Source organism: Pezoporus occidentalis, unplaced genomic scaffold (genome assembly GCF_034315485.1).
Source record: "Pezoporus occidentalis ecotype Australia unplaced genomic scaffold, CSIRO_AGI_Poc_V1 ctg76, whole genome shotgun sequence".
Classification (NCBI taxonomy): domain Eukaryota; kingdom Metazoa; phylum Chordata; class Aves; order Psittaciformes; family Psittacidae; genus Pezoporus; species Pezoporus occidentalis.
In genome coordinates, this window is record NW_026916115.1 from 1086633 (window position 1) to 1114129 (window position 27497).

General features: G+C 42.0%; 2 protein-coding genes across 9 annotated transcripts in view; both read left to right on the forward strand.

Moving 5' to 3' along the window:
* The first annotated feature begins 183 nt into the window (after nucleotides 1-183).
* Nucleotides 184-16823, forward strand: DARS2 (aspartyl-tRNA synthetase 2, mitochondrial). 2 transcript variants are annotated; one of them, XM_062602250.1, is made up of 17 exons: nucleotides 200-489; nucleotides 1460-1559; nucleotides 4517-4583; nucleotides 4879-4980; nucleotides 6135-6230; nucleotides 7474-7597; nucleotides 8240-8286; nucleotides 9015-9121; nucleotides 9947-10016; nucleotides 10625-10804; nucleotides 11596-11703; nucleotides 12910-12972; nucleotides 13149-13301; nucleotides 14183-14401; nucleotides 14842-14952; nucleotides 15168-15243; nucleotides 16448-16823. In XM_062602250.1, the coding sequence occupies exons 1-17, from the start codon at nucleotides 378-380 to the stop codon at nucleotides 16639-16641; spliced, it is 1929 nt and encodes a 642-aa protein (XP_062458234.1). In that variant the 5' UTR covers nucleotides 200-377; the 3' UTR covers nucleotides 16642-16823. The 2 variants fall into 2 exon arrangements, with proteins under 2 accessions (XP_062458235.1, XP_062458234.1); XM_062602251.1 differs by lacking the exons at nucleotides 14842-14952; nucleotides 15168-15243; nucleotides 16448-16823 and having other exon boundaries at nucleotides 184-489; nucleotides 13149-13327; nucleotides 14183-14343.
* A 4-nt stretch (nucleotides 16824-16827) lies between these two features.
* The window catches only part of LOC134155273 (regulator of G-protein signaling 8), a 38524-nt gene continuing 27854 nt past the window's right edge, over nucleotides 16828-27497 (forward strand). For 5 of the 7 annotated variants that reach the window (XM_062602253.1, XM_062602258.1, XM_062602255.1 and 2 more), the window contains exon 1: nucleotides 18012-19630. The gene's annotated coding sequence lies outside the window, so the exon portion shown is untranslated. Of the gene's footprint in view, nucleotides 17843-18011; nucleotides 19631-27040; nucleotides 27057-27497 lie in introns of those variants that run through there. The other 2 variants (XM_062602256.1, XM_062602262.1) reach the window with 2 other exon arrangements.

The following is a 27497-nucleotide window of genomic DNA, read 5'->3' on the forward strand; positions in this document are numbered from 1 at the left end:
ACTGCCTTCCCGTCAGCCCCGCGGCGTGCTAGGTCGCCATATTTGTGGCGGCCGGAAGTGGAGAAGGACCCAGTCTTCTTCGATGCTGCTGGGCCTGAGGGCGAGAAGGGCATTCCTGGTGAGCTGGCGGTAGCAGGCCTTACCATGAGGTGACCTGCCTGCTGCAGCTGGGCCCCGCCTGGCCCTGGCTGGAGGGTCTTTGTTCCCCGCTGGTGCCCCAGCCTCCTTCCCGGGAGGTGGCGTCCCGGCGCAGGGCTCCCCTGGGAGGGAGAGGTTGAAGCTGGTGGGCTGGAGCTTTTCCTTCTGTGTCTGTATTCGTAACGACTCGCAGGTTTGTGACTGTCCCCTTTTGTCTATGGTTCAGGTGCAGCTGTAGGATGGCACTGTCGTGGGTGCTGCCCGAGCTGGCCCGAGGGCTTACCCGGGCGGGCTACGGGCGGGCTCTCCTCAGAGCGGCCTCGGCCTCTGCCTCAGCGTCGGTAGCTCCAGGTGAGACAGAAGCGTTTTATTTCCACCGGCGTCTCTGGGCTTTAGTTATCGCTTTGTCCCTGGGATCCAGGTCAGGGTAGTCTGCACGCACAGTTAAGGGCATACTTACGACAAATTGTCTTCCTTGGCTCGGTTTTTAAGCGTAATTTCTAAATCATGTTTTTATTTAACCTTTGTTTTCTCTTAATGAATTGTGATTTAAAGTATACCAAGACCATGTTTTTTTCTTTGAGCATTTACTTTATTTTTTGACCCTCTTTCTTACATAGCACACTATCTGTAAACAGGGGTAGTGGAAGACCCTAATGAAATAGTTGGAAACCAAACCTTTCTGCCCTTTACTTTAATCTTTTAACTGTAAAGCCTGTGATGTAGCAAGGAAGATCAGTTCACATAGTTACATATATGTTTAGGGAATAGTTTCTTTCAAATTTTTCTTTGTGAGCTGAATTTCTTGAACATTTTGTAAATGGTGTGCTTGGTTTTCTAAGTTGTGATGTCAGGCACACAGGTCTGTGGAAAGGCTTCTGTAGTAATGGTTCAGGCCTTTTACCAGTAGTTGCAGGCAGGAAACTTTAGCTTGCTCCCACATGGTTGGTGTATGTATGTTTCTGTCTTGGCTTGTCTGTTGTATTTTCTAGATTTGAATACGGAATTGTCAGTATGTCTCAGGACTGATTTGCAGCTTTCCTTTTTTTTTGCCCCTGAAATATTTAGGGCAACAGTTTGCAGCAAGACTGTTCAGATTTCTTTGTGAAAGTTTGATTGAGACATATAAATTAATTCCTTTTAAAAACTTGATTAGAATAATTTCGTATCATATGTCCTCATGCCTTATAGTAGTCCTGTTTGGGATATATAAAATAATTTGTGTACATCTAAACTGTATTTGGATTGGGGAGCAAAACTATCACTGCTTTGTCTTGCTTGTCTCCAAAAGCCACAAAAGGTTTTATTATTTTTATTCAAGACTTCAATAGTTTTGTCACTCGGACAAATACTTGTGGAGAGCTGCGTTCTGCTCATGTGGGACAAGAGGTCACACTGTATGGATGGATTCAGTATCAAAGGTAAATGCAAATGAAGGTGAAAATGGAGATGCTTGTTTTCCAGATTCAGTATCTGATGTAGGCCTGGATTCAAACACTTCTTTCTATGCTTCAGGCTGTAGAATCATGAAATGGTTTGGTTGGAAATAACCTTAAATAGCGTCTAGTTCAAACACCCCTGCCATGGACAGGAACACCTTCCACTAGACCATATTGCTCAAAGCCCTGTCCAGCGTGGCCTTGAACACTGCCAGGAATGGAGCATCAACAGCTTCTCTGGGCAACCTGTTCCAGTGTCTCCCTGCTCCCATAGTGAATAAATTCTTCCTAATGTCTCATCTAAATACCCCCTTTTTCATCTTAAAGTCATTCCCCCTTGTTGTGTCACTACGTGTGCTTGTAAAAAGCCCTTCTCCAGTTTTCTGTATACCCCCTTTAGGTACTGAAAGGCTGTTACAAAGTCTCCCCTGAGCCTTCTGTTCTCCAGCCTGAACAAGACCAACTCTCAGCCTGTCTTCATAGCGAGTGTACCATCCCTCTGATTGTTTTTTGGCCCTCCTCTGGACCCTCTCCAGCAGGTCCATATCTTTCCTGTACTGGGGACTCCAGAGCTAGATAGAGTACTGCAGGTGAGGTCTTATGAGAGCAAAGTATAGGGGCAGAATCCCCTCCCTCGACCTGCTGGTCACAGTCCTTTTGATACAGCCCAAAACATGGTTGGTTTCCTGGCTGTGAGCACACACTGCTGGCTCATGTTGAGCTTCTTGTCAACCAGCACCCCTGGGAAGGTCACTTGTTTTCTTCTGGAGAGGACCCATGTTTTCCCTTGTCTTCCTTTTATCCCCAGGTGTACCTGTAGAAGTTTTACTTGTTGCCCTTAATGTCCTTGGCCAGATTCAATTGTGTCATGGCTTTAGCTTTCCTAAGCTAATCCCTGGCTGCTCTGACTATATTCTGCCCAGGTTACCCGTTCTTGCTTCCACCCTCTGTAAGCCTCCTTTTTTTTTTTTTTTCTCCCTGGGGTTGATTCAGGAGCAATTTCATCCACATAGGCCTCCTGGTGGTCTTGCCTGGCATCTTCTTTGTTGGGTTGCATCACTTCTGCACTTGAAGGAGGTGATCCCTGAATATTAACCAGCTTTCCTAGACCCCTTTTCCCTCCAGGGCTTTATCCTGTGGTACTCCTCCAAGCAGATCCCTCAGGAGGCTGAAGTCTGCCCTCCTGAAGTCCAGGGTAATGAGCTTGCTATGTGCCCTCCTCGCCATCCTAAGAATCTCAAACTCCACCATTTCGTAGTCCCCTCAAGCTTCACATTCCCCATCAGCCCCTCCCTCTTGGTGAGGATAAGGTCCAGCATTGTCAACTCTCCTTGTTGGTTCCTTCCATCGCTTGGAGAAGGAAGGTATTGTCAAGGTGTTCCAGAAACCTCCTGGGTTGATTGTGCCCTGCTGCGTTGTCCCTTCAAGGGATACGGGTGTGGTTGAAGTCCCCCATGAGAACCAGGGCTGGTGAACATGAGGTGACACCTGTCTGACTATAGAGGACCTCATCCACTTTGTCTTCCTGGTTGGGTGGCCTGTAGCAAACACTGTAGTGTCCCGTCCCTGGCCTCCCTTTAATCCTGACTGATAAGCTCTCAGTTGGCTTCTCATCCATCACCAGACAGAGCTCTGTGCACTCCAGCTGAGCATTTGCTGTCACTGGCAGTCATTGCTGTTTCTCCTTCCTCGTCTCCGCAGCTTGCTTTTCCTGCAGGGCCTATATCCTTCAATTCCAACACTCCGTCTCCATGATGCCAGTGAGATTGTAACCCTTCAGGTGTATGCACACTTCTTACTCCTCTTGCTTGTTCCCCATGCGATGTACATTGGCATAGAGGTGTTTAAATTGGGCCCCTGATGATGCTGGCTTATTGGCTGAAGTGACTGAAGTCCTGTCTTTTCATGTCCTGCTGTAGTTGCTTCTGAAGTGAGTAAACCAGTTGAGAACTGTGCCAGATCAGTATTTAAGATTTCAGAGCTTTATACAAATCTTTATTGATCCTCATTACAGCACTTTAAAGCAGTTAAATATTATTACCCTTGTTGTATAGGAGAAAAAACAAATAATAGCATATTTATAGCAATTCTAACAGCTGTGAGCAAATAATGTCTTTTATGTAACATCCTTAAATTTTAAGCAAGTGATGTTTGTCTCTTCAACTACAGCATCTAATCATGCATATTTAAAGAATGCAAGTTTTGCTTAAGGAAATATTAAGGTAATGAAGCTTTTAAGAAGAGCAGCTGGTGAAATGTTAGTTCCAGTAGTTTGCTATAGGTGGCATGATATAATCACTCCCACTGAAGTTGAATGTTCTGTAAATATTGGGTGAAAAGCATGTCTGCATACAACATGGAGTTTCAGGAAGCAGGATTATTGCAGTGCAATTGTTGCAGTCTTGCTTTTAAAGATGGGCAAAGCATGTTCGATTTGACAGCTTCTTGATGGATGAAGTACAGTGGTGGTTGTCTCTGCTGCAGCTGAAGAGGTCAAGTTTTATAATTCTGGATCTAGGACTGTGGATTGTTCTTGTGAAACTTTTAATGGGACTAGTGTTCTTATTTTGTAGTTGGAGATTTTTTGGAGGTTTTGTATCCATGTGAACTTTAGTTTTATTGCTCGGCTAAATGTGATGTTTCCTAGGAGGAAATCACACATGTTCAGAATTCCTGCTGTACATGGATTTACGTTCAAGTTAAAATCCTGCCTCTCCTGGTTATTTGCACATGTTTGTGGCTGGCAAAATCTGAAATAAATTATTCAGTTTAGATTCAGGTGTGGAAAAAGTATCTGCATGTACATTGCTTGGAAGTGCTTTGAGGTTAGTCAAGAGCTACAGAAAGTAGCTAGTTGCTATGTGCTTTGGCTTAAAAAGCAGAAGACTGCTGCATTCTCAGAAAAAACTGTTTTTCCTGTTGTGTTTTTCATGGATCAGACAAAGCCTGTTTCTGGTTTTGAGGGATTTCCAGGGACTGATCCAGGTCATCATTCCACAAGATGAGGTAAGTGCTACCAAAATATGAGTGCCTCTCTTATTTTTACTTTTCCTTTGACAGCGTGGGTACAGCAGACACAGAGTACAGAATGAAGCACTTTGTCAGACTGAGTGCTCTGAGTCACAAGTAGGTTTAAGTGTTATAAGAGCCCTGATCTGAGATAGTAATGAAAACATCAGTGCTCTCCTCTGGCTTATGAGGAGTGATCCTGAAATCAAATGGGCTGTTAAGAAAAGAGGCTCTTGAACATGGTGTATTTGTCCTGTTTGAATTTCTGTGAGACATTGTCATCTTCTTGCAGGCACATTCCCATGTGAAAAATCTTTTGTCTAATGCCCCGGTGGAGTCTGTTGTTCGAGTGACTGGAATTGTGTCACCTCGACCCCCAGGGCAGGAGAATCCGGTGAGGATGCTGGGAACACTGGGGTTTTATTCCTTAGGGAAAAGAGCACTGGACAACAGAATTATGGTGGGTTTTGTGTCGTAGCTTTGCCATAGTTTCTGGGTGTGTGACAGCCTGTCCTCAGATAATGTGAGGTGAGAGAACTGCTATGACATGTAACTTAGAAGAATTTCAAAGCACACTACAGATACCGAAAAATTAAATTCTGTTCCAGCCCTTTGGAAGAATAATGGCTAGCTTCTTCAGGCTTTCAAAGTGTGGTTGAGAATTTCTTTTTTCTTGAAAGTGTTGTCATCACAAATTCCGCAGCATGCAGTGATCTGTTTTTCACTCAGAATAGATTTTGCTTTTTTCATTGTGCAGGAAACAGAGGTTAAATACTTTTTAAAATATTATGCATTCCTCAGCTCTCACTGTAATCAGCTGTAGATTAATCTGTCGGGATTGTATGTATCCTCTCACTGGCAGGCTTAAAAAGAGAACCTCGATTTATGACCATAACTTCTTTTTTTGCTCTGACCACTTACAGATGTGCATAAAGAATGCAGGCTTCAAACAATGCTTTTATTTCTTTTAACCGTTTATCATTTTATTGGAAGGTTGTATATACTTTCCTGTGGTAAACAGAGTTCTGTAGGATCAGGAGAACTTTGATGTGGCACAGTGCTGAGTGAGGGAGGCTGGCTGTTCTCCCATGGGATCTAAGAAAAAGAAGACTAGTTCTGAGAACTGGTATTCAGAACCAGAAGTTACTTACAAGTTATCTTTTTGGACTTGTATTAAGGTCTGATGGTGATGCTGCTAATCTGTTCTAAAATATATACTGCATGGTTTCCCTGAAGCAGAAGGTCCTTCAAGAAGAAGGTGAAGTAAATATATTTCTTGTAGAGATCAGTATGCTACTGGGAAAGAGCATGCTGTCTTTGGTGAGGCAACTTACGTTTTTCTCAACAGTTGGGAAATCTAGGAGGAATCTCTCCTTGAGAGAAGTTCTCTGAGTTAACACTGTATTAGAAGGCAGGGAGGATAATCACATCACATGGGTATTTTGGTGTCCCTGCCGTCTCCCCCCTACCCCATCTGTGAAACACCTTTGTCCAACTGATTTCCTTAAGTTTTGAGCCTAATTTTTTTTGTTTGTCTTTTTGCTCCAGAAAATGCCAACAGGGGATATTGAAGTGAAGGCAGAGACTGCAGAGATCCTAAACTCCTGCAAGAAGCTGCCTTTTGAAATCAAGGATTTCATCAAGGTGTCCATATTTGTTTCTTTGTTGTTTTTTGTTTGTTTGTTTGTTTGTTTGCTTTTCTCCAAAGTAGTGGCTTTTCAGTAAATCGGAAATTTGCCCAGCATGATGGCAAAACCTGTGAGCTGCATCTGATTCTCCCAGCTCTGCGTTGGGGGAAGAACAGTATTTAAAACAGGCGTTCTTCTTGTTAGCTGTGAGGATGCGTTTCTAATTAAAGTTAAGCAGAAAACAAGGCTTGAATGATTCCAGTGCATAGGTTGTTCAGATGTCACTGTAAGAATGGATGATAAAGGGAGGGTAAAAGAAATCAGACTATGCTAGCTTTTTTGAGTGTGAAACAGAACCTGCCAGTGCACTGCTGTGTTTTAAGGCAAGGGTGCTTAGTCTTGCCTGGACAAGTAGAATCATAGAATTCGTTAGGGTTGGAAAGGACCTTAAGATCATCAAGTTCCAACCCCCCTGCCGTGGGCAGGGACACCTTACGCTAAATCATATCACCCAAGGCCTCGTCCAGCCTGGCCTTGAACACTGCCAGGGATGGAGCATTCACAACCTCCCTGGGCAACCTGTTCCAGTGCCTCACCACCCTAACAGGAAAAAACTTCCTTCTTACATCCAACCTAAAAAGTAGGTAGTCTGGCAGACTTTCTTTGTAAGTAGAGTCTTACAAGAGTTTAGTTTTAGTACAGGCTTCATGGTGAAGGGGTGGCATCTCTGTTAACTTTGCCATTGAAACCATAGCTGATGCACAGGTGTTGGAATTGGAAGAACAGGGTCCTGTTCCTTCCAGCTGTGGGTCCTGGGCAATTCCCATCATCTGCACTACTTTAGTTTTCCTGTCTGTAACAAGGATGTTTCACCATTTAGTTGTTCCTTTAGATCTGTGCATGATACCACTCCTCTGATTAAAAGTTGTAAGGAGGTGCTACATGCTGTTGCAGTGGACTAAGAATAAGGAGGGCTGAAATTCTCAAGTGTATTCAACTTTACTGAAGCAGCTTTTGTCTCAGTAAATGTATTTTTTCTTTATTTGTTTTACTTTTTTAATTTTTTTTTCAGATTATGTCTTTTTTAGTAATTGTCATGCATGGAAACACTCTTAGTTTCATATTTGTAGGTTGGTGGGCTCTGGTAATGGAGCAGCATTGTTTTCTTCCTTACGCCTTTTGTTCTGTAGCTTCAAGAGCAGATTCATTTGAGGTGTAGTTTAAATTTTGTCTCTTAATCCTAATTAACTCATCCTCAGAAATCAGAGGCCTTACGGATGCAGTATCGCTACTTGGACTTGCGTAGCTTCCAGTTACAGTATAACCTGAGGCTGAGATCACGCATTGTGATGAAGATGCGGGAATATCTATGTAACCTCCATGGTAAGGAAAGTGCTTGAAGAACAACTGGTAGCAAACAACATTTTGGGTCTCCCAGCCTCTTTTTCGTATTGCTGAGAGAGATTGCCAATCAGGTTGCTATTCCAGCTGGTCCTACTTAATAAGGAGGAAGGATATGTCTACTTGTAGTGTGGTCTTTAGAGATGTTGTCAGACCTGAAGAACAAGTATGTTGAAATCTTACCCTGTGTTACAGACCAGTTATTTCAAATGAGCTATATCCAGTGAGAAAAGGCCTTTTGCAGATAGTTTTCCCTTCTGGTCAGCCAGCCTGAGGCATATCAAAGGGATGAGTTTCTTGTAGGGCTTCTGGTTGTCTTAAAATCAGGAAGTGCTTTGTGGAAAATCAAAGCCTGGTTTGAAATAGAAAGCTAGTAATTTTTCAGTCTGTATGGAGTCCTGTCATTAACAATTCTGGCAGGCCAGCAGGGTAACTCAGAGCCTTTAAATCTTTTATTACACAAGTTATTCTTGGAAGCAGTGAAATCTGTGCATTTTGGAGAGGCTACATGGTGTGCTAGATTACCTGTTTTGCTGACTGACCCTACTCTATCCTAGTCTGTGTCATGCTAGTTCTCCCTGATTTCTGCATATTCTGTGTCTGAAGCATGTGTTTATCCCTCAGGGTTTGTGGATGTAGAAACTCCAACACTCTTTAAAAGAACTCCAGGGGTATGTATTCTGTTAGTAGAGCCTTTTATCCTCCTGCAATTCCATAGGCAGTTCAGTTGAAGTATTGTCAATTTCCCCTCAGCCTTCATTGCTGTTTCCTCACTAAGTAACAGCTTCTGCAAATTTCTGATACAATACATGGATCCTTTTAAAAGTAGAGGGTGTGAAAAGGAAGAGGTGATACCATGGGTCTTGCTTTATTCATTTGAAGGTTCAAAATTATCTGTCTTGTAGAGCGCATGTTGAATGAAAGTCCTGTCTTGGGACAGGCAGATTATTATTTGGCAAAACCAAAAATCTTCCTCTAAGCACTGTTTCCCCAGCATTTTTCTTTTAATGAGTAGGTTACTGCAGTGGCATTACTCAATTTTAATTTCTGAGTCTATATTCTGTTCTTTCATTTAAAAAATAATCACAGAGAACTGTGGTCCAGGAATTGTTGATGCAGCTAATACTTGGAATTCTTGCATTTAAGCCCCTGCCTTGGATGGTGTATTGTTACGCATTAGTCTCTCAGAATAAAAGATGGAAAAATCCTCCTTTGGGATATTTTGGACTAAGCTGGTTAACAGATTTGAGTGTAATGTACAAACAGCCATTTCCTCATAAGTGAGATTTTATTATTGGGAAAATAGGTCCTTTCCTCTTGTGCTTTTGGTCTGTGCTCTCTGTCAGGAATTGAGGCCACTTGTTTGCCGAACTGTGTAAGCTTTTCTTTCTGATGCTAGGGAGCAAAAGAATTCCTTGTACCCTCAAGGGAAGCGGGCAAGTTCTACTCTCTACCGCAGAGTCCTCAGCAGTTCAAGCAGCTCCTCATGGTTGGAGGCCTGGACAGGTAATTGTTTCTTGGATTCCTGTTCTCCACATGTCACATCTAGGGTGTGCTTGCTCTGGTCTGAGGTTTTAAATACTTCCCCAAAAACATACAGCCAAGGGTTTTGTGTTTTGAAGAGGAATCCTTTATTCCTTCAGATCTTCCAGGCAGACCATGCTCTTTGCCTCCCCACCCAGCAATAGGATCTCCCAGTAAGAGGAAATGTATCCTGTTTGAAGGTTGAAACCTTCTGGGTTGTTTTAAATGGAAACCTGATCTGAAGCACAATCTGCCTGAAGAGCAGAAAAACTAGTGTGTGATAAAAGCCTCTCCACGAGCAACCTGTAGAACTAATTGAGATGAGTGGGCAGCTGAGCATGACTGAGACAAGGAACATATACTTTCAGGGTGCACAAGTACAAAGCTTTTAATTTGTCTTGTTCTCCAAATAGAATTGAAGGAGAGGATGACAATTGTTCACACAGTGAACTGCAGGCCAGGTCTGAACATGGGTGAATTTTGCATGGTTGTTAGTGGAGTCCAGGTTTGGAGCGGAACCTGGGAAAAGGGATTGTGTATGTCCCTGCTGGGAGGCAGCCTCCACATGCCTCTGGAAGATATGCCTGGAAATGGATACAGCTGCTGGCACAGTTGCTTCCACACAGAATTTCATGCCTTTGAAGGGATGGGAACAATCAGGGCTATGATCCTCTGCTGCAAAGAAAACAGAGGAACAGAGTTCTCTCTCTGCCCCCACTCCCTTCTTCTTTACATTATGATCAATTCTATAGCCACAATTTGATTCAGGGTACTTAAATTGTTACCTGAGTAAAAGTACTATTGCAGGTACTTTCAGGTTGCTCGCTGCTACCGAGATGAAGGTTCACGGCCTGACAGGCAGCCTGAATTCACTCAGGTAACCAACTCACACTGCCTTTCACCTTCCTCCTCGATCCAAATAGCAAATAGCTTGAAGCTGTTTTCCCTTCTGAAGGCTTAATTTCTCTTTGCTCTTGTGCTTCTTGTGGGGGGGGGTGGTGGAGGTGTATACAGTGTTGCTTGCTGCATGCTTCACAGACATGTCCCATACTAGCTTCAAAGGGCTGTGTACAGAATGGCTATTGTCCTTGGCTGACTGATCCCATGTACATTAGATGATCAGATGTGGGAATTGTGTTGCAGCAGTGATTGTGCTTGATGATGCAATCTCTTCCTGTCCTGCTGGGTCAGGCATCTCATTCCTCAGCCTTGAGATCCCAGGCAGAGTTAGCCTGGTTCATTCAAGGCTTCTCCATCTGTACTTGTCATCATTACCTCATTCAGTTGTCCGAGGAGAATGTTGCCTGAGTCATCATGGTGTAGGGAGACCATAGCATGTCCCCAGCCTAATGCAGTCATGCTATAATTTCACGTAGCATATTGGTTCTTGTTATGCTAGCTTCATAGTCAAGAGCTTCTGCAAGTAGCAGTGGAAAGGCAAAATCTAGCTAATGTGGAATCCACCCTCTTGTTTTCTGTTTTAAGATAGATATAGAGATGTCATTTGTAGATAAAGCTGGGATCCAGAAACTGGTGGAAGGCCTCCTGCAGTATTCCTGGCCTGAGGAAAGAGCCTCCATTTCAACTCCTTTCCCTTCCATGACTTACGAGGAGGCACTGGCTGACTATGGGACTGATAAACCAGACACTCGTTTTGGGATGAAGGTGAGGGTTTGCCCACTGGAAACTTGCATCTGTTCCTTTCTGTTAGTTTTGTGTTTGGATCATACATACATGATTGTTTGGGGTTCTTAATGCTGTACTTTTCCCAAGGTGTTTATCTCATCGTTGCTGCTTTGTACAGGTAATCGCTTGGAGAAGAGAGGGTTTGATTAGTTGGCTGTGGAAAATGTATGTTTTAAGAAAATGTTATGTTGAAGATAATGTAGTGTTAGGAACTGAAGCCCATAAGGAGTTCACAGGTAACTCATCAAATGCTTTTACCTACTGTACTCCATGGCATACTCCTGGTAAGCATGCTTCATGAGACAGGCTTCTCCACCCTTTTAATGACCTGAAGGTATTTTCAAGATAACCAGCTGTGGTTGTGTGTATACACTTTCTATATGAAATAAGAGTATGAAAGTATAAAATCAGAATATTGACAAATATATTGAGAGAACAGTGCTGAAAAGTACGAAAGCATCTTATTTTTCCTCAGGAATTAATTTGGGGGGTTTCTTTCTCAGTCTGCAGCTCCCTTCTCTGTGGTAAGATGTCACCATCTCAGCCTTGGATTTTTTCTGCCTGCCTTGTATTTCTGTTCCTGCAGTGTTCAGCCTCCTATTGGTTATTCCAGCTTGGCCTTGTTAATTTCTTTCTGTGAACCATTTGATTTCTCTGAGAAAAGAAATTATATCCCAGGGAATGATGTTGGAGGCTTTGACATAGGTACTGGATTTTTGTTTCATGTTCCTGAAGCAAACTGCTTTTTCCTGCGCTCTCTCCTTTCTTAGATAGTGGATATCGGTGATTTTCTACAAAGATCGGACATTCCGTTTGTACAGAATGCACTCAGTTACCCACATGGCACTGTCAAAGCCATTTGTATCCCTCAGGGAGTGGTAAGCGATGCATTTACATACTGCTTATGGTTTATATGAAATAAATAAAATGTCAATTTGAATTCCTTTACTGATATGGAAATGTTCCTTGCTATTACTGGGGTTTTGGTATCCTTTGGGATTGGCTGTAGTTGATGTCAGATTGGTCTGAGAGGTGTTGGAATGGAGGTGATCAGCTGACACGAAGAATATATCATCTTAGGAAGGGGAGGAAAATAACAGCTGCAAGATCCCTTGAGGACAGGGAAGCTTCCCAGGGCTTCAGCTTGCTTTTGTCAAGGGTTGCTTCTGATGTGCATCTCAATAATAAATCTTGCTCTGTGGCAAGAGATGGAAATTGAGCCAGATATGGTGCAGCTCTGTTCTGGACTACTGAGAGAAAGTTCAGATTGTTACATGCCCTTATGTTTGCTTTTGCTGCATTTGTGGGCACAGCTCATCTTGTGTAATGAGAATGTCACAGACCAAATCCAAGGCTCACAATAGGTGTAAATGATTATTTGACACAGCCATATATTTTGGAAGGGAAGCAGATTTAATTCTGGCTGTGTTTATATTTTAAGCTGGGACAGTATGGAAAAAATTAATCCACTAAGCCCTGACTATTATTTGGGGAATAGGACTTTCTGACCATGATTCTCTTGGGATTCTTTTAATTTTGGTACAAAGTGCAAGTTACTGGCTTCCCACGAGAGGGCACTAGGGTGTGTGTTTGAGCTGAAAAAACTGGAATCTTGAGCCTCTAAACATTAGAGTAGATGAAGAAGTCAAGATCCTGACACAGGTCCTCACTGTATTTCTTAACGTGTGAGAATGAGCCAAGTCCTCTGTTGTTACTCCAAATTGAGCTATGCCTTCTCCTTCAACAATGTAATGCTATAACCTTGTTTGTTTGGTTGAGGCAATTAGTTGTCATGATCTGACTCTCGTGAGCAGCTGTATCTGATTTGTGAGTCAGGAGAGAAAACTGCAGCTAGATGTAAAACCTAGAGAGGTCTCTTCCTGAAAGGAGCCCTTGGAGAAGATTCCCAGCTGCTGCCTAGTGCTGTGGGCCCTGTCCTGTTCCATAGCCCTCATAAGAACTTGTATTAAAAACAAAAGAGCTTGGGAAGTTTGGAAACAGCTCAGACAGTAGATTTGAATCCTGGTCAGGTTTTCCATAGGCTTTTCTGATGTTTAATGTGTCTTGTCTTGCTCTTTCCCCAGAGATACTTTAAAAATAAAAATTTGGAGTCACTAAAGGAGTCTGCAAAATCCCAGTTTAACCAGGTGAGACCAAAACACTGGTGAGGCATTGGAAATGGTAAATGACAAAGTATGTGTAAGGGCAATTGAAGGCAGAGGAAAGTAGAAGAGCAGTTTTTAATAGCAGTCAGTGCCTGAGCGTGTGATTCTTCAAGACAAGAGGGGGCAGCACTGAACTGAACATACTCATTTTTCTTTAGGAAATCGTGGAAATTATCTGCAGGCCTGATGGAAGCTTGAAGTCTCTGCTCACAAGGTTTCTTGGTGAGAAGCAGCAGTCACAACTTGTCCAAGCACTGAACATGCAGGCGGATGATGTGGTGCTGCTGGCTGCTGGTGAAGAAAAGCAAGTGGTAGGAAGCATTTCTTGGGTGGCTACGTGAGTTGACTGTTGCTGATGATGAATTTGTTATCTAATTCTAGTCTAAATCTATTATGTTATCTAAATCTAGTCTTAATTCTTCTTGGTGTTAAAATAGGTAATAATCTAATTCTAGTTTTTTTTGGAGCTGAGCTGTAGCAACAGCAAATAATGCATGTAATGTACCTATTGCTTTTATTTCTGTTAGTCATATTGTGGGTAGAACTTGTACCTGTAATGAAAGCTGGATTATAAAACAGGAACAAATTAGTGCCTTCTTTTCTCTCACCTTAGCTTAAGTTTTAAAGCATCAAATAGAGATTGGAAAACATGGTCAACTAAGTAATTTCATCTCCCATAGGCAGGTGACAAAGTGAAGCAGAGCTGTTTATTAGCAGCAGTGATAGGAGATTCTGTCCATACTCTTCTCTGTATTCTTGCCAGCAGATACTGCTTTCCAGGCATTGGTTTATGACAAGGTGTTATGCTTTGCGTGATTGTCAAAATGTTGTCATATTCTTCCTATGTCTTCATTTGTCTGTCTATAAAGTGCAGATGAGTGCTTCCTCAGTTAATCCACATTTGTTGTGTGGAGCTTGTGGTTAGTCTAGACAAGTTCTATGAAGGTGGAACAGTTGGAAGAAAATGGACTTTCTAGCTCCTTACTTGGTCTTTGTCAAACCCTGGAGTTGATGCTGCCTCAGCAGGAAGGTGGTATATTTCAGGATACAAGGCAAAAGTGTTCAAGGCAATAGTGCATTGACAGCTGATGCTGTCTGTGGTATAGAATCTCTCTATGAAACACTCTTTCCCTGGTCAGTGCTTGAGTCACAGTAGATTGCGTCATCTCATTCGCTCCATTCTGTTTTGCAGTGCTCTGCATTAGGAAGCCTCCGGTTGGAGAGTGCTGACCTCCTTGAGGCGGCTGGGCTGGTACTCCGTGATCCTGCAGCTTTTCACTTTCTGTGGGTGGTGGATTTTCCCCTTTTCCTCTCAAAAGAAGACAATCCCACTGAACTGGAATCTGCTCATCACCCTTTCACTGCCCCTCATCCTTCAGATACCAGCCTCCTCTATTCTGATCCCACAAAGGTAACTAAATTACAGCTGTGTGTTATGGAAAGCTAGGCAAGAAAAAGAGATGTTGTTTTATGGAACTGACTGCATATTGTATGTGTCTGTCTGGAAGAGATGACTTTGAAATTATTCCAAGTGGCAAATATCCATGTGTGCCCCTGATAAAAGGGATTTATGGGAAGCAGTTGCTTAAGGTGGAGTCTTGTATTCTGACCCATCTCATTTTGCTTCGTGTTTTGATAAACTTTGCAAAAGGATTTGTACTGTTCCTGTATCTCTCAGCAGCAGTCCATGCGTTGGATAAGACTGGTAGCTGAACTGCAAGATACTTTTGAGGGCAGTGTTGTAGTATGGCATGGCTTTGTTCCCAATGTCTTTGACATCTGGATGCAGGTCGCTGTTACATCCAGCTGTGCCCCAGCCTTGCTAAGGTGCTTGTTCATGTCTTTCTGCAGGTCCGTAGCCAGCACTATGACCTTGTGTTAAATGGCAATGAAATCGGAGGTGGTTCCATCAGAATTCATAGTGCAGAGCAACAGCGTTTTGTGCTGGAGAAAGTGTTGAAGGTAACACCTACCTAGAGATGTCTCTGACATTCTCCTGAAGTTTTAAAGGGCTAATTAAATATCCATTTCAAATTCTGAAAGAAACACTTGTGTGTTTCTCAGATAAAGACATGTAACTCCTAGCCCTGAGTGATGGATGACTTCATCATACCTTCCTCTTACATTGCTGATAGGAAGAGCATTGCTTGTCCAGTGACACTTGCATAATTTTACAGGAGGATTCTGAGGTGCTTTCCCATCTGCTTGAGGCTTTGGAGCTTGGAGCTCCACCTCATGGAGGAATTGCTTTAGGTAAGTGCTCTGTAGCTTACTAGATGCGGGTGTCTTGTGATTTTCTGGCATGTTAGATTTCAGGAACAAGTTTCATGCTGGTTAGCAAAACCCATGTCTCCTTCTGACAGAGATAGCTGTCCTGGTGTTGCTGTTTGGTACACCAATATGGTAACACTGTGTAGGCTTACACAGTGCTTACATCTCTGTAGCTGTTTTGTAGAAGGAAATGGGTCTCGTCACCATGTGCAGAATGTTTTGGTGTTCCTTCCCAGCATCAGTGTGATTTAGTTCTTATGCAATGACCAAATCATATGTTGGTGTGTCTAAGAGTGATCCTTATCTGCTGTTCTACAGTGTATTCATTAAGATTAGGTCACCTTTATTCTCATTCCTGTGCAGCCAGAGCAGCATTCCTCTACTGCATGCCTAGAGGCCTGGGACACCATGATACTTTGTTTTCCATGAGCTGGTTCATTGACTCGGTCTTGCCATCTCCATCAGTCTTGCTTCCATTCTTCCTTATCTGTTTTGCGTACTAACGTGGTGTCAGATTTTTTTTGTGGTTTTATAAAAGGAAAAAAACAAAATACCCGCACATCAACCAAAACAAAAGAAACCGCCAAAACTAGCAACCCCCTCCCCAAAAACCTACAAATAACAAAGGCAGCATTTTAACCTGTGGCCTTCCAGTGTGATTTCTTTCCATCTAATTACCCAGAGGCTCTTGTTCTTCTTTAATTCCTCCTAGTTGCTGTAATCCTTCAGAACTGGATGATCAAAATCTTTGAGCAGTTAAGCAGAACCCTAAAGCCCTCAGTCTTCTTGCCATTTAGCTTCCCTCATTTTGTCATGCTGCCTTTCTGTAGGCCTGTTTTTTTCTGTAGGCCTGTTTTTTTCTGTAGGCCTGTTTTTTTCTGTAGGCCTGGTTTTTTTTGTAGGCTTTTTTTTTTTTTTTTTTTTTTGTAGGACTTGATGTGTTGCAGAACTTTGTGTAATATTGAAAAGCTTTATTTTGCTAGGCATTTCTGGTCTTCAGGCAAATCTGTTTCTCTGCTACTAGTTAATATTGATTTATTTTTAGATTATTTTTTTGCCCCCTTGCTTCACTTTCATCTTCAGGCTCAGTAGTATTATCTACTACATCTTTCTGATCTTTCTGAATTGGAGGAAGTAACACAGGGCCATAACTCAAGTGGTTCACCAATTTGTTTTGTGCTTCTAGGACTTGACAGACTGATCTCTCTCATTGTTGATGCTCCAAGTATCCGAGATGTTATTGCTTTCCCTAAATCCTTCAGGGGACGAGACCTGATGGGCAATGCTCCAGACTATGTCACTCCAGAAGAACTAAAGCCATATCACATCCAGGTTTCCTGGCCTCTAGAGGAAAAAGAGGCAAAGAAAAAACTGACTTAAAGACAGTGATGTAAGCTGATCTGTATAACTAGAGGTGCTTCTGAATTAAGTTCAGAAGACATGAATGGGAGGGTGAGGGACAGTACAACTCACTGTACTATGACAGTTTCAGGATTGAATGGGAAATAGGGCTCCCTGATAGGAGTTCACCTTTAGTTGGTAATAGAAAGGAGAGCTAGAAATTAGCTAATTCTAACATAGGATATTGAGACTGTTGCCTTTGTGGTGTCATTGATGAGATCTGTATATTTTATCTCCCCCCCCCCCCCAGTTTTTACATGTTCCTTTCAAAGCATTTCTACTCCCATCTGGAGGAGATAATGTTAGCTTCCATGGAAGGATGGTTTATATTCCTGATGATCATTGAATCTGTTAGTTGAGGACTGTCACAATAAAGCAGTGCCGTGCTGGGCCAAAAGCTCTGGACACTTCACAGCAAAACTCTTATTATAGCCGGAAGCTTGTCTAATGTTGGGGAATACAAGATCCTCCAGAACTTGCCACATGGAGTTCATGTTCTGCTGTGTTCCCCCTTTAAAAAGGGGAAGTGTTCATAACATTGGCAACAATTGTCCTTGTAATACTTGTCTAAGAGGTGATGATCTGTGTTTGGGGCCTGTGGTCCTTGTGCTTTTCAGCACGTTAATTCTGAAGTTTGTATATTTCTAAATAAAGTTCATCTGGCAAAAGTGTTTTTGACTGAGCTTGGCTTTGGGCTTCCTTTACAAGATCAAGGTGTCAGTTTTTCTTTGTGACCCTCGATCACTCCAGGAGATGACAAGAAATCTGTGACAGCAGAGCAGGGTTGCAGCAGCAAGTTCTGCACAAGTGACTGTTCATTGCTGTCCCATGCCAGAAGAGCCGCAGTGCAGAGTGTGGGCTCTACGAGCATTGTACCACACCAGCTCTGCTCTGTAGTGTGTAGTGAGCCCTCTGCAGAGGCACTCCAGTAGATGTTCTTAACTCTGTGTTTAGGTTGAAGAAAGCAGAGAATTGGTGGGAGGAAATGAGGGAGGTGAAGAAGCTGTGGAAAAAAGAAGAGGTTACCTGAACAAGCTAGGAAGATGATGCAAAGGAAGAAGTGCAGAGCTACTGTGTCCCAGCTGGGAAGGACAGAAGGAAGACTGCAGTTCTTGGCTGAGCTGATGCTGAAAGACAGCCTTAGGGTCTCCTGACAGATCCTAATGAATTCTGGGCTGCTGTAAGCATTATCAGCTAATTCAGACCCCCCATTGTGGGGTAACATTGCATGGTGGTGTACACTGTTCCTTTTTATTAAACACTGGGCTGTTGTGATGATAAGAAACAGTAAGGGAGGTGGCTCTTCTTAAGATTGTTTTAGGTTGTGGTTTTTTTGGTTGGTTGGTTTGGATCATCTGTGTTCCTAAAGCAGGGGTGTCAGAGGCTTGACTGGGGACATAGCATCACAGAAAATAACAGTTACTCTGAGCAGCTCTTCATTCCCCCCCATTATTTATAGTAACTGTAAGCATAATGTGCTGAACTTATTTAATTGTGAAATAAGGAGTACTGTATTGCTTGGTTAGTAACCCTTTGCAAACGCAAATGTTTACATCTGAAGAGTCCCAGTTCTTTAAATTAGGATTATCATCGAATGTTCAAGGGGTAACTGATGCTCTAAGAGGCTTATGCAGGAATGTAAGACTGCCTGGAATGTTCTTGAGAGCACTTGTGAAAACGTGAGTAAGCTGTCTCTGAGGCATATGCATCTGCTGTCTTGTGCAAGTTATTCTGTGTGATTTTCGTTTACCCACTGCTATATTAAGGACTCACTGCCGTTGTAAGTGTGTGACACAGTTACAATTAGAGTGAAAAAAATGATGCAGCAAGTCATGTCATCTGAGCTGCTTCAGTCCTGCTGCAAGTAGGTCAGTGGAAAAAATGTATCCCAAATTTGTAGACCATCTGTGCTTGGATTTGTGAATGAAGGTGGCTTACTAGCATGTGAATTTGTGGTTGTGTGAATATTGCCACAGAGAAGACATTAATTGTTTGGGATTTTTTTATAGGTGTCCTGATTTAGGACAATCTACTTGGTATACTTAGCTGCATATTTTGGTAGAAGACACAATAGACAGGTATTACAATGAAATATGTATAAATAAGGGGTGGTCATATTGCAAACTAGTATCTTGTGTTTGCTGGAGAAAAGTTGCTGCCCTGTGATTCTGAAAATGAATGTTAAAAGCACAGCACAAAGTCCATCAGAAAGTCCTACTGAAAATAAGCTACAGCGTAACGGCAAACCAGAGTCTTTCACAGAGCCCTTGTTACTTCTATTCTCCTTTCTTTTTCTTTTCCCTGTTTGAGATAAGCCTATGGAGAAATGTTGCTATGTCCACTATGCTAGAAGGTGCAAAGTTCTGGATTCTTTTGCTGAGAGTTAATCTTTAAGTGATCTTTTCATTAGAGGTGTGATGTGTAAGAAAAGGTTGGTGGGTTTGTATTGCTGTATGGTTTGGGTTGGTTGGGTTTTTTTTTCCCTTCCTCATGCAGCAGAAGTCTCCAGGCCCAAGTCAAACTAGCAGTGTAACTCTGCTCATCAATGAGAGTTCAAAATCCTTGAGGGTGCCTTTATGCTATGCTTTTTTGTCCAAAGAGCAATAAATAATACAATTAATATGTGCAGGCTTCTCCCTGTGTTGGAAGTACTAAGACTGTTGGCTGTTGCCAGAAATGCTGCTCCTGCCCTGGCAGACAGAGTATCGCAGCGTGCTCCAGTATGCACGCATGTAAAATTGCTAACAAAACCCCATACCATTACTATCTGTGGATTCCTGCAGTGATCTCCATGTGTCATTGTGACTCTTCTGCTCTTTCTTCAATCTCTTTTCAGTATGTGTGTGTATGATGGACAAGATAACTGCCAAGCCTCTAGGCACTCTATCTGGAGAGCTGGATTTGTTGGAAGTAAGAATCACCAGCTGGATAGAGATGCTGCCTGAGGATTTGGTTTGGGTCTCTGCAGGTACAGATCAGCTTGTGATGGTTGAGTGTATTCTCTGATGTAGTCTACTCAACTCCAGAGAACTTAATGACTAGCATACGCAGAATTGTACAAGGAATGCTCTTGCGGGAGCCAGAGTTGTATGTCAGGTTTTTGTACCAGCTTGCTGATTTTCTGTTGGAACTGAAATAAACACTGGTAAAATGGAGAGACAGTTTATCCTCCACCTGTAGGGGACCTGGCTCTGCATATTTCAAAAGATTTAACTGGAACAATCATCTAGTAAGTTTATACCACCCATTTGTAACATCAGAGATGTTTCTGGTTTGTTTCAGTATTTTTTTCCCTGCCTTTCCAGAATAGAAATATAGCATGCTGGTGGGATTCTCAGCAGCTGAAGTGTGTTCTTTTTCTTTTCTTTTTGAAAAGTTTCCAAGCCTACCCAGAATATTTCAGATTGGGCCAAGCTGGGGGGAGATTGCAGTGCTGAATTTCAGCCGTCTCAGATGGCTTGGGTGAATTTGGCTGCAAGGGTTTTGTACAACTGCCACAAAGACAGGAACTGTTTTCAGAACTGAAGCTGAAGTTTAATCCTATACTGTGCTGGTAGCTCTCTAAGGTTAGCTAAATTATAATACAACTTCACAGCAGCTTTGTGTGATCCCAGGCTGCAGATACCTGGAGGTTCAGGGTGCTGAATAAATCCCACTTCTGGGATTTAATCAGACCACTGTTATGTAACAATGTTATAATTTGTTACAAATCAGAATAAATTTTCAAAGAATGATTTCAGCTGTTTAGTCACTCTTCTATAGCCCAAGTCTGATAGGAGGGCACATGTATAATTTTCCTCTGTCTTGGAGAGTATGGAGACCTTAGCTCAGACATGATATAAGGACACTCAGTGCGGTGGAAGCCAGAGAACATTACTTGGCTGTACTCCTAGAGCTAGACTGAATGCTAGAACCAGTGTTGTTTTATGTGAGCAGGAGTTGGTGGTTTGAATGGTGAATCTTCTCCCCAGGAAGGCATGACTCTACTGCTCTATTTCACTGGGGTCTGTCCCATTGAGAGGGATGGAGAAAGCACGCTGTCAGGTGATGCTGCACTGGTATCCAGCATCTGGTGAATACAGGCAGCCTCAGAAAAAAGTCCATAACGGTAAGAGTAGAAGGATAAAGAGAGCTTAAGTAAGGGTTTCTGCTTTTTCTCTGCTTACTTTATGCCTTTAGTTGCTTGCAAAATGATTTGTTTTGACCACACATTCTGGCTATTTTCAGTGTCAGTAACCAGCTGTCTTGTGAGGATACCTGGTACACTCTTTGGCCTGTGTGTTAATAGCAGCAGAAAAAGCATAGATAACTGACAGCCACCTTAATGGTAGCAGATGGAAATTCCTCGTGTAAGCCTCACATGACTTCATCTCTAAATGTCTGGATTCTTATTTTAGGCTTCTGTTCTAGTTTGTTGCTTTTTTTTCCAAAGCATTGTTTTATGTAATTAAAAAATGTTGATTACCTGCAGTCACCAGCTGTGCCAGCCAAAATTTTACATCAGGCAGAACTTTGTGACAGATACATTTAAAGGGATTGGTCACATTTGCCTTTAATAATCCATCAGGCTCCAGCTGTCTTGTTCTGCTTTCATAGCCTTTATGTCTCCTTTAATGCTGGACTTCAAGAAAAGCATTATAGACAGCTCTCCCGTTAATTTAGTCATATTTTAAATGTATTTGTATTTCTACAGCCATGAGTTCTGTTAAATTGTGTGTTATTCTAGAAAGTAATTCCTCTTGCTTAATTTAAATCTCTCATCCTTTCACGAGGTACCTTCCCATGCAGGTTATTAGAAGGAGTGAATACTCAAATTTTTTGTGTTTTCAATTCTGCCCATTACTTCATGAATTAATCTGTTTTTCAGTCACATCCATTTTAAGCTGTACAGTTTTAGGGTGATTTCACCTGCCTGCATGCCTCCTGTGCTACCAGCAGTGACTTTCCCTACACACATCAGCAGCTAAAGTGGCCAAAAGCTGATGCTGTTTTATGCTGTTTGGAGGGTGTTTCCCCTTATGTGCTACTGTTTGTATTTATCAACGTTCACTTTCTGGTCTGTACTGTGTAGAGGTACTAAATAACTTTTTTGGTACAAAACCTAGTATTAACTATGTACTTCAGGTAATACTTAAAAAAAAAAAAATAAAATGAATTACCAGAAAGATCACAATGTACCTGAAAAAGAAAAGTAAGTTTTGGCAATGCTCTGTGCTTTCCCAAGTACCAGATGTATACCAAAGTGAATGATATAAAAACATTTCTGAGAACGGTTAGTACAAGGGGCGGATACAGTGGTGGGTTTCTCTGGAGCAACAGTCACAGTTACTATTGGATTTTTTTATATTATCCTTTATTTGGAGAATGCTAGACTTAACACACTTCCAATCCTGAAGATTTTACTTGTTTACTTAGCAGTTTGAAGAGAACTGTACTTGAAGGTTTCAGCAATTTGATGGTGTCCCTTGAAATGTAGGCTCAGTTGTCATCAGTTCGATTTTTCTTGTCATTATATATGTATAAAGAAACAGATGTCCAGTATGGTTCTGTAAAAAAAAGCCTTAAATATGTTTTTTCTTGTAGCATGAACAGAACTAATTTGACAACAATTACAGTGCCAGGGCTGTGAGTAGGGTGGTACAGAGCAACGCTAATCCTTTCAAACAGCATCACTTCACTTTGGCAAAACAACAGCGTCTAGATCAAAACGGATGTGATATTTCCTCTGTGTGATACAGCCCCTGCTAACTGTAGAATGGCATTTTTTCGCAGCTCTGCACAAGCATATTGTAGAACCAGTAGGAGAGGTGGGTGCATGACAGGCTGACTAGCTCAAGGTCACACAGGGTATTTTCCAGATGGAACATCCCAGGAGCACTGTAACAGTTCACAAAGAAAGCTTACTCATCTTTAACCTCGCATGCTTCTTCACAAAGGAAAATGCTGGAGTTTAAATAAAAGAAGTACTGTTTCATATTTACTATAAAAATTTAAAAAAACAATTATGGAAGGCAAGAGCTTAATTTGGATATTTAGGATGTCTTGTAAAAATCCCAAGAATAATTTACATAGATTTTTGAAGTGAAAGCGTGAATTCTTATTACATATTTTCGATGTTAAAATTGTATAGCTAAAGCCAGATCCAGAAAAAAAACACAGATTCTTTTAATGGGAAGAGCGTAATTTTAGCACAGTTGCCACAGAAATACAAAAGACCAAGCTCTGCCCACAGTTGCCTTTGGAGATAGATTGCTGGTTTTAATGCATTTGCAGGAGCCACATGAAGATATCTGGCATGCTATTGGTAATTGCATTTGTGGAAGATGAGATAAATATTGATGAATATAAACATCCATTAAATGTAAGTTCACTAGTTAAATAACTACACTGATTAATATGAAGTACTTTGCAGTCATGAGGACATTAAGATGGAATGATGCAGAAATTGACTTTCAGAAAGTAAGTTTATAACTTTATTAATGCTATCTGAAAAACCTATTTAAATCCAAGCTGTGAGCTTGCAGACCATTTTTTATGTCAAGGACATTTCCATCCCTCTCTTCTGTTCTTCACTATTTCCTTGGCAGCACCAATCTAAGCGTTTGAGGGATGCCCGGTAACCAGCATTATTTCAGCTAGGACCAGTTTCTGGATCCAGCACACTGCATGGCCTCTTAAACAGCTGCTGCAGCTCAGGTGAGCAATAGGAGTAGGTGGCTGACGTTTGGAGAAAACGGGAATGAGCTGATGCTGAAGTAAAATAACGTGCGGTTAAATCATGCTGCCACCTTGTGGCTCCTGTTTAAAAAGATTTAAAAATACTGAAAAGCGTTAATCAGAATCTATCATGCAACAGGAGGAAACACCGAAGCTGTTCTTTAAATAGCCAGTGACACAGACAGAAGATTTTTGTGTGTTTTCCTAGGTGTTACTGTTCCCTTTGAAACCATAAAGTACGTTGCTGTCTTATTCCTTAGCCTTTCACAATAGTGTGAACTAAAAACCTGGAGGTGCACAGCGTGTAATATATGTATCTTCTGTGATACTATCCATCTTATTGTGGAGAACAGACATCACATAATATGCTGTTATAGAAACTTGAATGCATTTATGCATTTAATAAATTCATAAACCAAAAATAGAGTTTAATATGGAAGTTGATTGGTAGTGTTATTTATTAAGTATACCTGGAGGATAAGTAAAATTGGGGCTGAGAAGTCTCTCCAAAGTTTGTTGAAAGCTGTGTCCACCCTGGTTTCATAAAAGAAGAAACAATGAGGGTGAGTTACCTTAACTTGCCTTGCTTTCAACAGTCAGGACTTGAACATGATTCTACGTTCCTACATGAACAGTAGGATGTTTCTAATTAAGCTTAATACTTCTATGACCTCTTTGGCAGCTCTTGTTTCACTTGACCTTACTTTTGAACTGCTGTAGGTTTGTTCTGGATTTTTTTCTCTCCGTGGATCTAGGATTGCTCTTGCTAGTGTCTCAGATTTCTTCTCTGTCTGTAGATGACTCAGATTCCCTTAGTCACTGTGGTCCCTGTTCCAGGCACAGGGGTCTCAGGAGGCAATGCCTCCTGGCAGCTCTGTGTGCTTATCCAAATCTTTTTTCAGGGCATTCTGAGACTATACAAATAGTACTTAATAGTTGCCATTTGCCACTTATAACACTTCATGTCATGTATGATAGAGGGTGAGCTGGACTGTGCTGCATAGCTTGAATGGCCAAATGAGACTTTATTCCTCCCTCTCCCTAGCCTGGTTTCTCTGCCAGTATTACAGCTTGGTTTCTTGCAGGCTTTCTAACTTAGGGCTTGCTTCTTGAGCAATGGGAGCGAGCTTTTGGTGACACTGACCTAAAGTGCCATGACTAAATTAATAACCACAGTTCTGTCTTTGTAACTGTGAGATTAGTTTATATCTTGAAGTCTGCAGGACAAATGCTCCTTTGCTCTGTCATGACCCCTTAATATAAAAAATAGTTGTTATGACTGTGACAACCCTTCCTTTCAGTAGTCCTGCTAAGCACAACAAATGAGCAGGTCAGCACTTTCCTTGGTCCTCCTCATACTATTAATACGCATGTAGGATAATCATGGGAACAGAAAGACCTATTCAAAAATGTCAGGAAGGCTGAAATGCTTAGTGCTTTATTTCCTCATGCTAGGGGTTGTTAGAAAGTTCAAAAGAAAGAAGTGCTGACTAGCACTGCTGATGATAATGACAAATAGTGACATCTCTGCTTAGAACAGAGGAAAAAAACAATACATTCAAGAGGGTTCTTGGGAAATCAGATGGTCTCAAGCTGTCTGGGTGTCCGGAATTTTGATAAAAAGTTAGCTGAAGTGATTTCAGAATAATTTGTGGATATTTTTGACAAATTATGGTGGACAGGTGGAGAACCTGACTGCCATAAACATTGTGCAGTACCTGTATCTAGAAGGAAGACAAAGAGGACCAGGGTAGCTACAGATCAGTTTAATTTTCATTTACATTTGAAAAAAAAACACAAAAAAACAAAACAAACACAACAATCTGAAACATCCAGCATCTTCCAGGCTGCTTTTAAGTTTGAGGGGTTTTTGAGGAAAGTCAGCTCAAGCCAAAGTATTATCATCCTATGACAAGATTAGAAGGTCTTATTGCTAGGGGAGAGGCAGTACATGACAAATACACAGTCTTTCTGGCATAGTCATACCTGATGTGACTCTAGATGAAACTGGATACAGAATGGTTTATGATTCTACCTGGGGAGGGGGGAACATAAATGTGTATTTTGAGGTGCTTGTCGGAGGAACCTTTCTTTCAGTCTTGGATGGTGAACAGAAAATGTAATTTTAATATATTTATTAACAAACTATTACAGATTTGAAGAATCTGTAGGGTATTGAAGAGTGGTATGGCTGGAATTCAAACCTTGACAAATGCAGAAATGTTCATGGGAAAACTACGATGCCATGCAGTGCAGATAAATGCAAGTTTCTGTATTTAAGAGAAAAAAAACCAGCTCTGTAGACAGCAGCAGATGCTGTCTGTTCTGACAGCAGAAACTGCTGGTGTTTATACTGGGTCACAAGCTAAACATGAGTCAACAAACTTGTCCTATTGTGAAAAAGCAAATACCACGCTGGGGTGTAAACAGTTATTCAGAAAGCAAAACAGGCATAGCTGTCTCTTTCTGCTCAGCATGGTGTGGTCTCAGCTATAATACCTGATTTTTGTGTTTACAGCTGTGCTCTTGAAGAGAACCTGCATGCTGCCGTAATTCTCAGTCTGTGCTTCTGGACTGGCAAAAAGCACTGCTGTTTGCTTGCTGCCTTGTGACTTGGGTGTCAAATGATTCTCTTTTGATACAGAAAAGCTGTTTCCTCCTGTCTGCAAGAAGGGAAGGCAGAGACTGATACCAGAGAGCTGACTGGGTGAACAACTTGGGTTCTCTTTTTTGGTGTCAAGTATGGTGCAGCCCTAAAGCTCAATTCCTAGCCCATGCAGAGTTGACCTGTTATGCCAGTGTGCTTTGACAGTTAATACTGGATTTTTTTACAGAGCAGACGGGCTATTCACATCATGCCTTTGTTGCATATTCTGGGTGCTCCCTGAAGTCCACAGGATTCCTAGAATTTGCATCCATGCTGCCTTTGTAGGCAGTCTGAGCTCAGGATCATCTGGGTCTGGATCAACTTCACTTGCCCATGAAACTGTGGGGACTTCATCTGCCTGCTGTCAGGCAAACAGCATATTTGCAAAGGCAGATGATGGGAAAATCCTGAAATACAACCCACTTTCTGTGGGTCACCTTATTTGGACAATTTTAGTCATGCATAAGAAGGCTGCAAGCAGGATATACACAATTTGGCTAATAAATACAGCTTTATGGCTTTAACACAAAGTGAGGAACGTAGTTTTTAACACACTGGTAGACCAAGCATTAGTACAAGCCGCTATGTCAGGTGCTAGTATGCTTCTACCGTCCTTTTCCAAAGACATCCAAAGAGCCTTTGCTGGCCCCATAGGCACTGCCAGAAGCAGAAAGGTTGGTCTCCAGTGCTCCCTGCAGCAGATCCTTAGTGGTGCTCAGTTGCTGTCCTCTACCTCCATGAGTATTTCTTATAGAATTTTCAATATTGATGTCTTCCCCTTGAATCTTTGAGCTCCTGGCTTCCCCAGCTGCAACAATTCTGTAACTTTGTCTTATCTGGCATAACTCTGGTTTATATATTTTTTTTTTTCAGTTCTCAGCGATTTCTCCCTATTTTCCAGAGCTGGGCTGCATTGAAGTTAGGCATTAGGCCGTTGGACACTGAATCCCTTGGAGAAGTGGCAGAAAATTAGAGAGAGAGGATTACACTGTTCTCAGTCTTGGAGGCAGTTTCAGTGAAAGCTAAGAAGGTAGCACGGTTGATGTCAGACAAGTGACAGGTTAGGCTGGCAAGGAGGGAGGAAGGTAAGAGTCAACCTCAAGCACCAGAGCCAGCCCTGTCTCACCACTAGCATTGATTATGGGGGCTGCCTTGACTGCTGGATTTGTCCCATAGGGGAAAGATCTTCCCAGCTCATGGCTACTTATAAGGGACTTTCTGCTGCCTCACAACATGGCTCCATGTTTTCCTGGGCTGCAGTGATAGAAGTCTGAAAGATAAATTAGACAGACATCTCCTCTCGAAGTGCACCACTCTTTAAATAGAGGCTCATCAGTTTTCCCAGATGTTAGTTTAGCAATGCAAGGGCTAAACAAACGGCAGCAGATGGGAAGTCCCCTGTTGTTGTGCACCACAAAGCCAGAATACAAATCCAAAACACGTTTTGCAGTGTTGCTGCTCACAGCAGGTT